Genomic DNA, 18,292 nt, shown 5'->3' with positions numbered 1-18,292 from the left:
TCCCTGGGATTCTCCAGGCAAGAACACTGGAGTAGGTTGCCATTTCCTTCTCCAATGCATGAAAGTGAAAAGTGAAAGTGAAGTCGCTCAGTCGTGTCCGACTCCTAGCGACCCCATGGACTGCAGCCTACCACGCTCCTCCGTCCATGGGATTTTCCAGGCAAGAGTACTGGAGTGGGGTGCCATCGCCTTCTCTGATTATGATTTGAGGTATACCCAAATTTCTGCTACAGACATGGAGTACTGGTTTTGTCCACTACAGAAATTTAGCACATCAAGTTTCATACCATGACTTTATTAATATTAATAAAAATAGACAGGCTATATCTTATTGTACTTAAAAGCTAAATGATCACAGACATTATCAACTTACCAATTATTTTACAGTTTAGTGAATATTTTTCAGTCTGTAAAATAAAAAGAATTGCTAAACAATTTAAAAGCTAAAAACCAGTCTATTTTAGATTATTGGAGACACATTATAGGTCATTCGTGAATTATTTCCCATATGAAGGTAAAACCCATAAGGAAAAATATAAAGCCAATAAAGAATAAATCTAAGTTATAAACCATTAAAATTCTTCCAACTGAAAAAATGGCATTTGAGACCCACCCTCTCTTTCAAAATTACCCTTTAAAAGCTTAAGAAATGCCCTAAAGGCTTCATTTACAACAACCATGCTAGATTTGCTCTGCTTGTATACTGCAACCTCCCTTACAGGCTAAGGTTTGTTTCACAGTTCAGTCTGTTTTACATTTCAAAGTCCATAGCAGAGGTATCAAAATTCTCAAAAGCAGGAATGAAAATTTTAAGCTAAAAGATGGACCAGTAGTGCATTTTCCATTTGAAATCTTTCAAGAAGTTTTAGTCTCAATCCTAGATCCCTGTAGTGTCACAGTAGATAAAGTCATAATGTTAAAACTGTAAAAATAGCTGATTTTATGGTAACACTTCATTCTCAAATGATTATATCACTTCTATATTAGCCAAAATTTTTTCTAACATATTTTTGCTTGTAATAATCTCTTCATATCCAGCAAAGTTGAATTTTATATAGTTTATTGAGGATCCATCTCCTATATTTGAAAAAGAGAGTAAACAAAATATGTATGCCTCACTCAGGTTACAACAGCACATCTGTGTCTCACCCTACAAAACTGTAAGTAGATATTCTATGGTTTTTGGCTTCCCTGGTGGCTCAGATGGTAAAGAATCTGCCTGCAATGCAGGAGACCCCTGGGTTTAATCAGGGAAGATTCCCTGGAGAAGGAAATGGCTACCCACTCCAGTATTCTTGACTGGAGAATTCCATGGACAGAGGAGCCTGGAGGGCTACAGTCCACGGGGTCATAGAGTCAGACATGCCTGAGCAACCAACACACACTCACACATACACACACACAGACACACATAGGTTTACTACATTTTCTTATCTGATAAGATCAAAAGACCTTAATGCCAAAGGCAAAGGGATGCCCTGATTATGATTATCACTTAGAATGCCTAAACCTTAGAAACAATAATAAATCAATAAATAATCACTGCAAATCTTTACAGTGGAAACGTGAAAAGTTCTGAATTAGATAAAGAACACTGTCGCAATTACACAGGGACAAAGGGGAAAAAAAATTTTTTATGACTCTTTCTCTCCTCAGAGCCTAGTGCCTTAATTGACTTTTAGATACTTAACCCTAATTTACATAACTATCCCTCAGTCTCAGCTTCTTGAAATGAAGCTATTTGGAAAACCCTTCTGATTTAAATAGCTAAGCTATTTTAGCTCTCAAGTTTACAGCGATTGTCACCTTTCTTTTAAAATTGCCTGACTGGCAGTGCATCCCCAGGAATAGGCAGCAATTCCCAGCCTAGACTTTAATGCAATGCTCCTCCCTTTCTTCAGGGCTTTGGATTGCAATTTGGCTATAATTAATTCCAAATTGACCAATAGCCAGTGAAGGACGCAACTCACTCTCAGAACAGGATTATTACAACCATTATTTTGTTCTCAATACAGCTGTTCCATCTAGAAAACACAGAAAATACTAACATTTATCTTGCTATTTAATTGCAAATGAGCAAGAAAAGTGAAGGAGCCACAAAAAGACTGTGCCTTTTCATTGTAGATACACAGAAAAAGTAAGCCACTTTGGGGATGTCTGGGATGAGAGAAAGCTCATAGTTTTTCAACCTTGTCATAATTTTCTAAACTGTAGTTGGGAGGAACTGACATCAAAGCTTTACTTGAAGGTCTATCATAAAGTAGTAAACTCTGTCGCTCCTTCCTTCAAAATACTCAGAATCTGCCCAAATCTCACCACCTTCACTTCTATGATTCTGGTTTAATATAGTATTATTTCTTGGATTAATGTAATTGCTTCTCTCTGCTTTGTGCGTGGCTCCCCTCCTCCCACCTATCTATTCCTTACGAGACAGCCATGTGAGCCCTTAAAATGTAAGTTATGGCAGATCGTGTCTGCTATGGACTGAATTATATCCGCCAAAAGTCAGACACTGAAGCCCTAACTCCCTATGTGATGGTATTTGGAGATGGGGCCTTCTGGAGGAAGATCATCAGGCTTAGAAGGTTAAAAGAATGGGTCCTCATGATGGGATTAGTACTCTCATCAGAATAATCACCAGAGCTTGCTTTGTCTCTCTCTGCCAAATGAAAGGACTCATCCAGTGGCTCAGCAGTAAAGAATCCACCTGCAATGCAGGGGTTGCAGGAGATGTGGATTCAATCCCTGGGTCAGGAAGATCCCCTGGAGAAGGAAATGGCAACCCACTCCAGTATCCTTGCCTGGAGAATCCCATGGACAGAGGAGCCTGGTGGGCTACGGTCCATAGGGTCGCAAAGAGTCGGGCACGACTGAAGCGACTCAGCACACACTCGTGCCACGTGAAGACACAGAAAGCAGGTGAGCGCCTGAAAACCAGGAAGACAGCTCTCGCCAAAACTCAACCATACTGGCACCCTGATCTCAGATTTTCAGCCTGCAGAACTACGAGAAAATAAATTTCTGTTGTATAAGCCACCCAGTTTGACGGTAGTCTGTTATGGTAGACTGAGCCTCTAAAGAAATGCCTTTGCTCAAAATAAAAGTGCATGTCGTTCAATGGCTAACCAACAGGACTTCACCACTCGGCCCAGCTAGCTCTCAGACTTCATCTCCCCTGACAGTCTCACTCACTCTGCATCAGGCACACTGGTTCTTCAACAAGTCAGATCACCTCTTCCTTAGAGTTTGCACACTCTTTAGGATTTTGAATCAAGTGTCACCATTTCAGCAAGGCATTCCCTGACCATCCACTCTGTTTAAAACTGCAACCCTTCCCCAGCCAACATTTCCAACACTTACTTCTCTACACTACAGTCTCTTAAGTAGTTATTAATTTCTAACATTATATAGTTTATTATTTATTTGTTTCTCTCCCCTATTAAAATATAAGCCCAGTGAGGATGGGGATTGCTGTCTCTGTGATGACCTGTATATTCTTCAGTATCTAACAGAACAGTGTCTAGTATACAATAGATATTCACAAATGTCATCAAATACATGAAACAATGTTGTTTTCATTTCAAAGAACAAGGAGAAAAAGAGTCAATAGACAGCCATGCTTATTTCATTTTCAGGTTGCAAAATCATCCCAGCTGCAAAGTATAGCCTCTTAATAGCCTCAGTCTAGAACTGCCAAGATAATGATCCAAAAACTCAATACTTCTAGTTATCAGCTCACCCATTTTTCACCAACAATTTCCAATACATAAACCCTAATGAGACAGTGGCTCAACTACAACTAATTCATCTTTCACCTCTTTCATCCATATTTGCCAAAAAACAAACAAATAAAAAAAGAGTTCCTTGGTAGTTTAACTGTTGTTGTTGTTGTTTGGTCACTAAGTCATGTCTGACTCGTTTGCAACTCCATGGACTAAAGCCTGCTAGGCTCCCCTGTCCACAGGACTTTGTAAGCAAGAATACTGGAGTGGGTTGCCATCTTCTTCTCCAGAGGATCTTCCCAGCTCAGAGGTCGAACCCACATCTCTGTGTTGGGAGGTAGATTCTTTATCATTGAGCTACCTGGGGAGACCACATCATCACCATTTCTTTATTTTTAAAAAACCATATTTTATTCCTTCACAAAGTAGTCAAAGAGTTGCCTCTTTTTGCTTTCTAATGTGGTAAAGACAGTTTACAGAGGAAGAAGTTGGAGATTACTCGCTCATTCAACAATAGTTTATTGATCATTTACCTTGGGTCAACCACTGTTCTAGGCAGAGAGGACAGAGCAGCAGACAAAGAGACCAAAATGTCTATCCTCACAGAACATTAACATGTGGCAGAGGAGGAGAGGTAGCTTAGAGACAAATAATAAAAGAAAACACAAATAAAACACATGTTGGGGAAGTAATTATAAGTGCTATGGAGAAAAGTAAGCCAGCAAAAAGACGTGGGGAGTGATCAGCAAGGCTGTGATTTAGCAGCAGGATCAAAGAAGACCTCACTGGAAATGGTGATATTTCAGCCATGTACATATCTGTTCTGGGCTGATGGAAGAATGACTGTGAATACCCAAGACTAGAGCACACTTGGTATGTTGGAGAAAAAACAAGGATGGCGCTGCAGCTGAGACAGAGAGACTGAGCAAGAGAGAAGCAGGCGATAAAGTTGGAGAGGCCAGATCCTCAAGGGTCTTGCAGGCCAAAGGGAGAATTCTGGATTCTATTACTTTACTATTTTTTAAGATACCTTTTTTTTTCTTTTTTTTAATTGGAGTATAATTGATTCTTGCCTGGAGAATCCCACGGACAGAGGAACCTGGCAGGCTACAGTCCATGGGGTTGCAAGAGCTGGACACGACTTAGTGACTAAACCACCACATAATTGCTTTACAATGTTTTGTTAGTTTCTGTTGTACAATGAGGTGAATCAGTGTATGTATACATGTATCCCCTCCCTCTTGGGCCTCCCACCCCACTAGGTAACCACAGAGTACCAAGCTGGGCTCCCTATGATATACCACAGGTACCCACTAGCTACCTATTTCACACATGGTGGTATATTTATGTCAAATCTAATGTCCCCATTCATCCCAACCCTCCCCTTCCCCCATGTGTCCACGTGCCTATTCTCTACATCAGCATCTCTACAGTTCCATCTACAGCTCCATCTCTGCGGTGGAACTAGGTTCATCTATACCATTTTTCTACACTTCACAAATGTGTTAATATATGATATTTTAACGGGAATCCATTGGAATGTTTGAGCAGGAGTGAAACATCACCAGGTAAGTTCAATATCCTTCCCCAAAACTGGGTAAATTCAAGCATCTCATTTTCTCAGACCACTTTAACTTTACAGTTCAATGAGGTTGAACTGTTGAGCTAGGCAAGAATGAGAACAGTAGCTATGGAAATGTGAAGAAGTGATCAGACTCCAAACACATTTAGATTGTGGGGTCAAAAGAGTTTATTGATGGCTTAGATGTGTAACATGCAAGAAAAAGACACTAAATCCAAGGATTTTTTTTTTTTTATCTGAACAACTTTTGAAGGGATGAAGCTCTCCTTTACTGAAATGGGGAAGATTATGAAGGGAAGAAGATTGTGGTTTAGGAATTGAAAATAAATTTGAGCATGTTAATTTAAGATATTCATTAGACATCCAAATGTAGATATCAAAGAGCCAGTAGGATGTACAAGTTCGGAGTTGAGGAGCAAGAACCAGGCTGGAAATATAAATTTGGGAATCCAGTATCAGCAGATGGCATTTAAGCCAAGAGGCTGAATGAAGTCACCACCAAGGCAGGTATCAAAGAGAAGAGAAGCAAAACCGGAGTCCTGGGCACTCCAGTATTGAGCAGCTAGAGAGGGGAAGAGGAGAAAAAATTAGACTTTCAAAGAATGTCTGGTGAGAACAAACAAACCCCTCAAACAGGAAAATGCATTGCCTTGAAAGACAAATGAAAAATATGTTTCAAGGATTTGGAGAGAGCAACTGTGTTGATACTGTTGACAGCTCAAGATGAAGACTGAGAATTGCCCACTGGATTTGGCAATGTGGAAGCATTATTGAACTTCAGAAGAGCAGTTTTAATACAGTGTTGGGGGCAAAAGCCTGATTCAGAGTGCACTCAAGAGACAAGAAAAAGCAAGAGATTGGAGTCAGTACAGACGGACAACTCTTTCAAGCAATTTAGCTGTGAAATAATGGAGAGAAATGGCGTAGCAGCTGCAGTGAGTATGGATGTGTGTGGTTAGGTTGAGAGAAAGAGAATCACGTTTTTAATGCTGATGGGGAAAGACCCAATAAAGCGGGAGAACTGAGGATATAGGAAGGAGAAGAGAGAACAGCTGAAGGGATGTCCTTGAGCGAATGAGAGAGAATGGGGCCAGGTGCACCAAAGGAGAAGGCGCCCATGACTGGACCAACACACCCACATTACCAGGAAAGAAAGCAGACCATACGGCACAAGGCTGGTGCAGTGATGAACAACACAAGAAAATGCTGAAAGAAGTTATTTCCTGGGACCTCTCTGGTGGTCCGGTGGTTAAGAATCCACCTTGCAATGCAAGAGATACAGGTTCGATCCCTGGTCCAGGAAGACCTCACATGCCATGAGACAACTAAGCCTGTGCACCCCAATTATTGAAGACTGCATGCTTAGAGTCTGCACTCTGCAGCAAGAGAAGCCCTGACATCCCAATGATGGAGACGGAAATGGCAGCCCACTCTAGTGTTCTTGCCTGGAGAATCCCATGGACAGGGGAGCCTGGCGGGCTGTAGCCATGGGGTCACAAGAGTCAGATACGACTGAGCAACTAAACCTTAAATCTAAAGAACAGCCCTTGCTTACGGCAACTAGAGAGGGCCCTGACACACCAAAGAAGATCCAAAGTTATTTCCTAGTTTAAAAGCATAACTGAAAGGGCCAGCTACCTCTGCTATAATATGTAAAATAATGCTTCAGAGGCCTCTATAACTAAGTTCTGATTAAGTTAAACACTTTCAAAACTTGCATTTGTTTTCAGGATAAAAAATCTTTCACAACAACCCTAATTAAATTAGTGGAAATTTATACTTAGGAGTAAATCCAAAATTGTGAAGCTCTGAAATTTTTAAAACTAGAGAAGGAGGGAGGTGGGTAGTAAACAAATTGAACATGTCACAATATTGCAAACTAGCTAAATAATGATAAACTTCTCTTCCACTAGACTGGAAGCTTCTAGCAGAAGAGGCCATTTAAAATCCATTGCTGAGTACAATACACATAGTAACTACTCAATAAATGCTTGTCGAATTAATTAGTTAATTCAGTTCTATAGCTGGTTTGTGTTGCACTCCATCTGGCATACTTGTAGTTTGCTAGTTTACAGCAGTAACAATCTCATGCATCATTCCCACTAAAATGCATTGTTTTCATTGATTTGTTTATTTCTATTTTGCATTAGTAATTGAATATCATAAACACTGAGCATCGTATATGTGGTTTGCTTGCTAGTACAATCTTAGAAGTGTACAGCACGTAATAGCTGCAAAACAGCTTTACAAGAACAGCTAAATGGCCATATTATAGAATAATTAATGAAGGAGAAAATGCCTTGTTAAACTGTGTTAAAATAATTGTTAAATATTGAAGTAACTGTGTCCATTTTAATAGGGTTTGGTGTTGTTTCAGCACAAATGGTTGTCAGAATGAAGGTTAGCAACATATAAAAAATATTTTCCAATAAAAGGCATGATAACTGCTCTTTGGGTTGATGAGAAAATCACCACGTGAAGGGTTTCTCAGAAATAAATTACCTTCATAAATGGGAGAGCATATTTATTTGATTCCTAAGAGGAAGGAAAAGGATAGTCATTTGAAGAAACTTACTTCTTTATAAGACTTAGTAAACTAGAAGGCAAAGAACTGCTTCATCTGATTCCCTAAAAAATGCACTAGTAATGTTAACCCACAGAGAGACCTTTATGTTAGTTCCCATCAAGAAACCATATCATTAAATAGCTCCAGTGTATATTCAAATATTTTTAGGAATTCTGATTGAAGAAAACACTTTGGGAGTGAACAGACATTATACATAATTAGAGCAGACGATATAAAGACCATGTGCAGAATAGATAGCTAGTGGGAAGTTACTGGACAACACAGAGAGCTCACCTGGGTGTTTTGTGATGACTGAGAGGGGCGGGATTGGAGGCGGGATACGGGAGGGGGTGAGGGGGTGGGGTGCAGGGTGGGAGGGAGGGAGGCTCAAGAAGGAGGGAATATGTGTATACTTACAGCTGATTCACACTGCTGTACAGCAGAAACCAACACAACATTATAAGGCAATTATCCTCCAATTAAAAACAAATATAAACAAAAAGGAGCTTCTAGAGATTTTATTTTAAAAAGTAGTATTACTTGAGGCTATCAATGAAACATATATACACTATTCAATATTTACCTAATCAAAAAGAAGGTAAGAAAAGTCATAATTTTAAAAATTACATCTCTAATGATAACTATGAGATGTATTGATATAATTAAAATGAGAATAGTATTAAATGATTATCACCTCAAATGTACCCACTACTTAAAGAAAAAAGATATATAATCACAGAGAGTGAAATCTATAGCAGTCAACACAAATATTTTATGAAGGAAAAAACTCCAGTTTTACTATTCACAAATAGCAAATCCTGATCCTCATCACCATCACCACCACCTCCATCATCAACACCACAATAAAGAAATGGATGTATCTGTTATAGCTTAAACAAAACTCAATCATTAAAACTAACCTTTCTTATTCATGAAGTTCAGTAATGCAAGTTATCCCATAGCTTCTCTATTCCTTTATAGAAAAACAGACTTAGCTTTCCCTACCACGCAGTTCTCAAAACGACTTCTCCCCTTTCTTCTCCACCTCCGACTAAAGTTGTTTCTTTTTTCAGGATTCAAGTAAAGATAAAGCTTCTTTTTATGTGCATTCCATGCCTACAGCATTCCAATGATCCCAAAGCCTTGACCACATGGTTCTACATTTTTGCCCTACAAAATTTTGGAGCTTAATTATATTCCATATAGTGTGAGTCTCTAATCCATTCATTCCTATAAATATCATATTCTCTCCTTAATAAAATCACAACCTCCCTGAAGCCAGAAATTCTTCTTACAAAATAACTATGCTTCCTCTACAAGTATAGCAGTGTGCCAGGAAAGTAATATATTCTTCATAAAAGCATATTGTCTTTAAAAGAAATAATCAAGCAAACTCCTTTATAGAATGTACTGATTTACAAACTATACAGTAACAGCAAATAAAACTGAAACCTACTTCCATAATTAATGGAAATTTAATAGGATGAATAACAAAATATTCCAGTAGAAATCTGAGTCACTTTATCTGCCATCTAATTGACTTTTAAAGAGTCCATCATGAAAAAAACTTTTAAAATACACATCTTCTAGTAATGAAACTGTAAGTCACGCCTCTTTTTTAAACAAGTTTTCTATAAGAACCACATATCACTTTTTAACATGAACATGAAATTGACAAAAATAGCTATTCCACTATTCCTCTAGCAATCAAATTACTTAGTTTATTAAGGTGATTTAGATTTTAATTTCTGAATTCTCAAAATTTCTGGAATCTGTTTCACCAGATTCTTAAGATTCTGGAATTTAAAAACATGGTTTTGGGTTACAAATCCACTATTTCCTGCTGTGTGATTCAAAAACATAGTAACTTAGTGCCTAAATTTTGTCACCTGGAAAATGAGAAAAAGCCTCAAAAGTATGTAGTAAAGATTAAACAGGTTAAAAGATGCAAAGCCTTTAAGAATGGCCCACACTTAATAAACACAAGCCCATTTGCTTTTGTAGTTATATTCAATTGTTTTGAAGATAGGAGGAAAGATAAGTTAATTCTTTATATGTCTATAACAACCATCTTTTAAAGTAAACCTCCATGCCTCAGAGAGTTCTCGAGAAAATAGGGCATAGACCTATAGAAAGGCTTGCTTTACTATATCAAGTAGACTCTACACCTTACATTGCAACTTAGCAGTAATGAAGAGAAAATCTCTACAAACTTTATACAAATACTATAGTATCAGTATAAGTTTCCTTAGACTAGTATACCAAGCTCCTCTGTCCATGGTATTCTCCGTGAATAAGAATATTCTCCAGGCAAGGACACTGGAGCAGGTAGCCATTTCCTTCTTCAAGGGATCTTTCGGGACGAGGGATTGAACCCGAGTCTCCTGCAATACAGGCAGATTCTTTACTGTCTGAGCCAGCCGGGAAGCCTAATATAGTTTCAATTATCTAATAGATTTAAAAACAAACTCTTACACAGCACACACTGGCTGCCTATTTGGGCTTTAAAATGTTACAGGAATATTGTTATGCAACAAGGAGAATCAATCTTGTTCTAACAGCAAGCATCAGAATTTCTTTTAGGGAACTACTCTGAGAAACTACTTGTAGTGAAACTTAAATCCTTAGAGATGAGCTAATACGAGATGATGCAGTGGCAGAGAAATGTAAACTGTTCAGCATTAGAAATGAACAAGATTTTGGGAAGAGAGAAGACATTGCTGAGTTTATGACAGAAGAGCGAAATGATATTTTTAAGAAAAGAAGGATTCAGTATTAGGTTTTAAAGGTTTGTTTTGGGATTTTGCAATGTCTAACACCATGACATTCACAATTGCACACATCTCTGCAAACCTTCAGTAGAGTCAGGTGAGCTGGTGGAGAGTGTTCTTATCCATGTGTTTCCTCTCCAGGTTTTCTAATGCAAATCAAAGAAAGAGGAAAGTTCCCATCCCCCTTGATGTAGCTTGGGACAGGAACAACATAAGAGGTGAGGAAGTGATCTGTTCACAGAAACAGTGCTTATCAAGAGGTGAGCATTTTTAAAACACAAATATTTCTCCTTGTCCATTAGAACTCTCCCATGGGGAATTTTCAGAAATGCTGGTCTGTGGTCTGCACTCACTTTCTCTAGTTTCTGCATCCTCTCCCCAGTGTACCCCTATTTGCTCTTGAACACACCCATCAGGCCTCTGACCTAAAACCACTCCTGCCAAGGTCACTAGTTACTTTCACATGGTAGCCTCAGTGCATGATCAATTCTCAGTCCTCATCTGTCTTCACTAGATGCCTGGAAATATCGCATATATCTGCTTCTTTAGGGTCTCAATCAGTGGCTTCCTCCCCATGGCCCTTCTCTAGCTCCAAATCTAACCTCTAAACATCAGGTCAGTCATTCCTTGCTCCTATTCTCTTTCTACCTGCTCTCACAACTTTGGTGATCCCATCCAGCCTCAAAGTTTTATCCATCATAACACACTGACAAACGTGTGTCTCTAGCTGGATTCCTCAATCAGTTTCCATATTCATAAATTCAACTGTCTACTTGAATTTCCTAGAAACATCAAGCTGCCACTTAAATGTTTAAAATGATCTCTTTCCGCACTCCTTTCTCAGTAAATGACAATTCCATCCTTCTAGTTATAAGGCACAAAATCTTGGAATCACTCACAGTACCTCTCTTTCCCTCAGATCTCATGTCTGGCTCATCGCTGTCTCTACTTCCAAGATATGCCTAGAATTGGACCACTTCTGACTATCTCACTCTTAAGTTCCCAGTCCAAACAACTATCAAACTGTGCCTGCATTTTGCCATAGCCTCTTGGCTGGTTTTCGTGTCTCTGTCCTTTCTCCCAGGTCTTTCCATCTCAGCCATCATAACAGCTCTTGGTTGAGGGAGACTGTCACGCGCACTGTGGGACACCTAGCAGCACCGCTCGTCTCTACCTACTAAATGCCGGTAGTACACTCCAGCAGTCCCTCTTGAGTTATGAGAAACAAAAACATCTTCAGATGTTACCAAGTGCCTCTGAGGGACAAAATCACCCTTGGTGAAGGACCATTGCCCTACAGTGTGTTCAACCTCGTGAATACACTTTTATAACAGAAACCAGATAATGTAATACTTCTGCTCAAAACTGAACAATAAATCTCCGTCTTATTAAAAAAAAAAAAACAACTAAAATCCTTACCACAGCCTGCTGGCCCTACATTTGTCACACACTCATCACTCCCTGACCTCATCTGCTATTTCTCAACCCATTAAATCACTCTCCTCCAATCATACTTGCCTTTTTGCTATTCCTCAAATACATGAAAGCCCCCATCTCAAAATCTGGGCACTGTGTTCCTTCTGGCTAGAGTCCTTGCTCCATGATATCCCCTTGGCTTACCCCTTTACTCCCTTAAGTTCTCTGCTCCAAAGTCAGCTTCCCAGTAAGGCTTTCAATATCCCCCCATTTAAAAACTTCAGCCTTTTCTCCATGCGCCATCTGCTCCCCACACTTCCTACCCCTACACTCCATCTCTGTTTTTTATTTGTCTAGTTTTGACTGGGCTGGGTCTTTGTTGCCGTGTGCAGGTTTTCTCTAGTTGTGGCGAGCGGGGTCTACTCTCCAGGTGGGTGCACAGGCTTCTCGTTGCGGTGGCGTCTCTTGCTGTGGCGCACCAGCTCTAGGGCACGTGGGCTTCAGGAACTTCGGCTTCTCATCTCAGTAGTCGTGGCTAGAGGGCGCTGGAGGGCAGGCTCAGTAGCTGTGGTACATGGCTTAGGTGCCCCGTAGCATGTGGGATCATCCTAGACCAGGGATCAAACCCATATCCCCTGCATTGCAAAGTGGACTCCCAACCACTAGACTGCCAGGGAAGCCCTGGCTTATCTTTATTGGCCCTTATCTTCATTTGATATGCTACGCTGCTGCTGCTGAGTGGCCTCAGTGCTGTCTGACTCTGTACGACCCTATGCACTGTAGCCTGCCAGGCTCCTTTGCCCATGGAATTCTCCAGACAAGAGGACTAGAATGGGCTGTCATTTCCTTCTTCAGAGGGGATAAAAAGTAAGGATTTGTCCAAATGCTTCTGTGCTTCGGAATTTTTATGTAGGGAGTATTTGGAAAGCATACTTACAAATCTGTTAACATGTGGCTCTAAATATCCACAGGTATATTAAAAAAAAGTAGAGCTTTCAGAGAAAATGTTCAAACTGCAGGGGCTGTGGAAATTCCGCTAGATACATAAAAAGGAGTGTGCTGGGGTAAGTCAAATCATTCAATTATATATGCCATAAGGCAACTTACCAAGTAATAGTAACAGCAAACACAGCTCTTTTCTATGGATGAAAGCCCACATGGTTCAATTGTGAGTGAAAGAGAGGAACAGAATGCTTCCTGCTGCAAGCAGACAGTTATGGGGAACCCCCCGAGGTTATAAATTGAGCTCCTCTACTAATTACCGGTCTGAAGAGGACAAAGATCCACATTTTATCTCCCTTGCTGATGTGCAGCACAAGCACTGGTGAATTTTACATCAGGGTCAGGCTGGGACGTCCCCAGCCTGCTTTACTTGGAGGAGAAGAACAGTGTCGCCCCATGCAAATGGGGTCAGGTCTTCCTTTCTGCCTTGGGTGCCTACCAGGGAGATGTCAGTACAACAGATCCTGACAGGGAAGCTGATATTGACGAGGGAGTAAAGAAGGCAGAGCAAAACAAAACACAGATCTTATTTGAAATAAAAATTTGTTTAGAAATTTGAAAGAAAAGCTTAGAGATTCAAGGTTACATGTTTCAAAAGACCTCAGAATTTTGTACCATCACTCATTAAAACTGTTTGCTGTACCCATTGACAACAACATCAATTATTCTATTTTCTGAATCGCTGATGGTAAGACCACTAAATCTACACAGCAGGCAGTTACTTTAGTGAAATAGGCCTATCTCCAGAGAGAGAGAAGAACTTGTGGTTCAAATGTTAATACTTTTGATCAGGTAAGTACTTTACTTTTGTCAGTAAGTGATAACTCTTATGTAGACGTTCATTAACAATGTTCCTGAGAAGGACAATGGATGGGGAAGAAGGGTTGAGGCACAACAAACTGTGACGATGTAATATTTCAAAACATGTTTTCTGAGAAGCAAAAATAACTTCAGCATTTCTAATGGATATAGGAGATATATATGTGATGGACAGGGAGGCCTGGCGTGCTGCGATTCATGGGGTCACAAAGAGTCAAACACGACTGAGCGACTGAACTGAACTGAACTGAGATAGATAGGTAGATAGATACACACACATATACACCCTTTCTAACTTCCTGGAACATCATAGCTCACCCCCTGCAAAAGTAGCAGTTTCATTCAAATTAGGAAAACAAAATTCATTCATTTATTCATATAACAAGTAATTATTGAACTTTCTTTGTAAAAGAAAGACATGTGAATACAATCTCCATCATTGCAATTTTCCTCATCTCTTGCTTTTATTCTACTTACTATAACTGTGGACTCAAAATATGACTGACTGAATAAAAATAGTCTAAAGGATAACCAATAAATTCATGTCTGACATCTGAGAATTAGGAAACAGAAACCAATCAATGAGTGCCTGCTTAGTGTAAAATATTGAATAGTTCTGGGAATCATCAAGACCTAGCTTGAAATCCCAAATCCTTTTCTATTGGCTGTCTGAGTGAATTGAGACTCCCAAGTCTCAATTTCCTTATGTGGAAAGTATTCTAACAGTACCTACCCTCAGAGCAGTTACAAGGATTAAATGAGATGTTGGCAAGCATCCCTCCATAGTACTTATTCAACAAATTAGCTATTTGGGTTATCTTTTGGAAGCTTAAAGTTCCATAATGCCTTTCTTAATTCCTATGAGCAACACTAAATTTTATTTTACCTCTTCAGAAGAAACTATTTTCTGTTCTCATCTTCTCTAAAAATAAAACCCTTGGAATGTTTCAGATACATGCATGAATAAGAAATTCCACTTCCAAGGAGTCCTTCCAACACAATAACCAAGAAAATTCTTACCTAGTTTTGGCAAGGAATAGGGCACGTTAAAGTAGTCTTCATAAAATTCTATTAATCTCTTTGCTATATGGAGCGCATAGTCCCCGGATCCTCTTCTGATAGCATCGGGTCTTGCATACAAGCGTACCTAATTTAAAATATATATAAAAGTTACTTTAGCCTTTTGATACTTGAATTTTATCTTCCCCGCATGTATGAATCTACACAAATCACTTCAAATACTGCAAAAATTAAGCATCATTCTTGTTCATATATCAAAGCACACTGGGACTGAAATAACCAAACTTAAACAATTAAAGTAACCAAGTTGAGCAAGTCACAATTTCCCGGCTTTACAAGTTGACACAGAGAAGATTTATACACCTTGCATCAAAATAAATATTCAAAGTTATCACTTACATGTGCTTGCTAGAGATAGGAAGGTATGGTGGATTAGTATAATGGTTCCCTGACTATGTTGAAAGCAGGTAGGATGCGGTGACTCAGCAGGAGAGAAAATTCATGGTTTGTTAAAGATATACTGCAACAAGCTTTGGAAGTATTACCAGGCTGAACAAAAAACTAATTTATGCTTCTACTTTTCTTTGGAACCAACTATCCAACTGTCCTTATTCTCAATATGCAAAGCAGGAATAGAAAACTCTTCATGTACACAAATGATTGCCATTCTGGAAGGCTGTCTTGAGGAAGACAACTGCTCCCAGGCTTCAAAACCAGCTGAAATAATTCATATTTCTAACACAATCCAGATACTTACTATTGATTTTCAAATCAAGCATTGTGTATTATCTAGTCCTTGGCCAAAAGGAGCCTGAGGCAAATAACATAAAACTGAACAAAACTAACAACTGTATAGAAAAGGTTAAAATGAGATTAGTTTTCTTAAAGCTTTCATAAAGCTATCCAGCATCTTTCTTTCCAAAGGCTAAATCTATTTTTCACAGATGTGGTCCCTAATCCTCATATCAATTCTATGAATAAGAAATATGTGCTTTGTGGAGCACTGGAGAGCCCCGCAGCCCAGGAGTTGGGTTTTATTCCTACTCTGCCGTTAACTAAGCTGTGTGATATTGAACAAATTACTTAACCTCTTCCAGTCTCAAAAGTTCTCCTTTATAAAATGAAGGCATTGGCCACCAGCTGGTTGCTAAAGTGCTTTTCAGTCCTAAAACACATTACTTCCAATCCCATTTTACAGATAAAAGATCTTTGCAAATCACTAAAAACATAAATAGATGACTCTGCATGTGGAAATGGATATTTATATACAACAGGAAGACAAAAGAAAGCTGCACTCAATCATATAAAAATTGATTTTACAATTAACTCTTTATTATCCTTGCTTCAGGAAAGAGAACAGAGATGTGTGTAATCAAAAAGAGCAAAATGTCAACAAAAATACATTCTGACTTTGCTAGAAAGATCTGTAATTCAACAATATATTCACCAAATTCAATGACTATTATGTACTGAAATTGTGAAATGCCTTCTCAGCTGACAGTCAAATGAAATAACAAATGTTGTTTGCAGTCACCTGCAGTTTTGGTTGGCAGGAGGATGAAACCACAAACTATCAGGAGACACCATCTGCAACAGCAGAACCTAACACTCTCAGAGAGACAGTGGTCGTGATCTGCTACCCTTGACATCAACTGCTTATAAACATGAAAGGTCTTGAATTCCCAAAAACCAAATCCTAAGGAAAACATGAGTGCACAGGTGATTTATTAAGGAAGTGTTCTCAAGGGCAAACCTACAAGGGAGCAAGGGAAGCAATATAAGAAAGCATAAAAAGCCAAGCAAGGGTGCAATTTCAAGTGAAGTCCTGGCCTCGGCCTAATCCTACAGGGAGTCCTAGCTTGTAAATTGCACTGGCAAGTTTGTGCTGCCTTGAAGCAAGACAGCTCCCATATTCCTGCTCCTCAGTCATTGGATACTGGTTACCAAGGGGAAAGCATTAAATTCCAGGCGTTTGCTTTTGGAGCATCTGGATGACATAGTTCCAGTGGCTCAAGGATAGTCCTTGGGAGAAGACTTCAGATGTGAGCTGTTAGAAGCAGAACAGGGAGAGCTGGGGGATGAGCACCCCAGACAGAAAGGAGACCTGGCCTGTGCACTGACAGCTCACACCACAGACGAGAATCGGTCAGGCCTGCATTCGTTCCCTCAATATTTATTTGGCAGCTGTTTTGCACCAGGGCCTGGACTAAGCCTTTTTAAATGAGTGATGAAAAAGACAGGTTCTCTAATTAGAGATGATCCAAAGCATTGCTGAGAACAAAAAGCAATAAAGGTGGAACTCCCATTCTCAAAGACCTTCCTATTCATAGGTAAATTAATTGTAGTAACAGTGAATGATAAAGTCTAAGTGCCAAGTGGATACTGAGGAGAACCTTCTCAGAAGGTTCAAGGTGAAGTAAATAGTAAATTTATATGCAAACCATAACCAGGACCATTGCAAAATAATGCAGCAAAAGGTCACTGATTTTACTCCTAAGAAACATCATTGATTTTGGTAGAAACATGGCCATTCCTATCAGTCAACTCTACCAGTCAGTCAAGCTATCTATATGCCCAGACAAGAGATGCACAATTAAATCAATCTAGTTGTCAAGATTTGATGGAAATGATCCAATTTAAGTGAGAAGCATACCCATGTTTAGTACAGGGTCTTCATTTGTTCATTTAAACATTTATCACATATCTGCTGTGTGCCAGGCAATGTACTAGAGAGTAGAAATAGAACAATAAAAATGTCTGCCACAAAGTAAGCAAAGCATTTACTCTTACTTCTCTTAAGAGGCTCCCAATGTGGAGAACCAAACTAATCAACAGCAAAATACAATGTGAGAAATTGCATTTTGCCTTCCCTCCCGTTACAACCTGACCTCCTGTAATTTAATAGAACGAACACCCATTGCAAAGGACTGAGCTCCTGTCCAAGGCCCAACCACAGTCTATCCTTCCTGCCTTTTCAAAGACATTGTTCTCAAAATTCTCCCCTTCATGGCCTGTATCACCAATTTAGGCTCCCATACTGGATCATTTTCATCAGCAAATACTCTGTATCATTTCCTATGTTTAACAAAAAGTCTTTCTTGATTACAGTTCCTCCAGCTATGGTTTCCAGCAAGAGTGCTTAAAAGACGCTTACTCCTTGGAAGGAAAGTTATGACCAACCTAGAAAGCATATTCAAAAGCAGAGACATTACTTTGTCAACAAAGGTCCATCTAGTCAAGGCTATGGTTTTTCCTGTGGTCATGTATGGATGTGAGAGTTGGACTGTGAAGAAGGCTGAGCACCAAAGAACTGATGCTTTTGAACTGTGGTGTTGGAGAAGACTCTTGAGAGTCCCTTGGACTGCAAGATCCAACCAGTCCATTCTGAAGGAGA

At 39.4% G+C, this 18,292-nt stretch overlaps 1 protein-coding gene across 1 annotated transcript in view; it reads right to left on the bottom strand.

The window, feature by feature from the left end:
* The window catches only part of TRHDE (thyrotropin-releasing hormone degrading enzyme), a 446,185-nt gene that overhangs the window by 284,892 nt on the left and 143,001 nt on the right, over positions 1-18,292 (bottom strand). Inside the window, 1 exon segment of the mRNA XM_010840948.1 lies at positions 14,899-15,025. Coding sequence (XP_010839250.1) covers positions 14,899-15,025 — 127 coding nt within the window.

Source organism: Bison bison, unplaced genomic scaffold, assembly GCF_000754665.1.
Source record: "Bison bison bison isolate TAMUID 2011002044 unplaced genomic scaffold, Bison_UMD1.0 scf7180017864151, whole genome shotgun sequence".
NCBI classification, from domain to species: Eukaryota; Metazoa; Chordata; class Mammalia; order Artiodactyla; family Bovidae; genus Bison; species Bison bison.
This window is presented reverse-complemented; position numbering and strand designations above follow the sequence as displayed.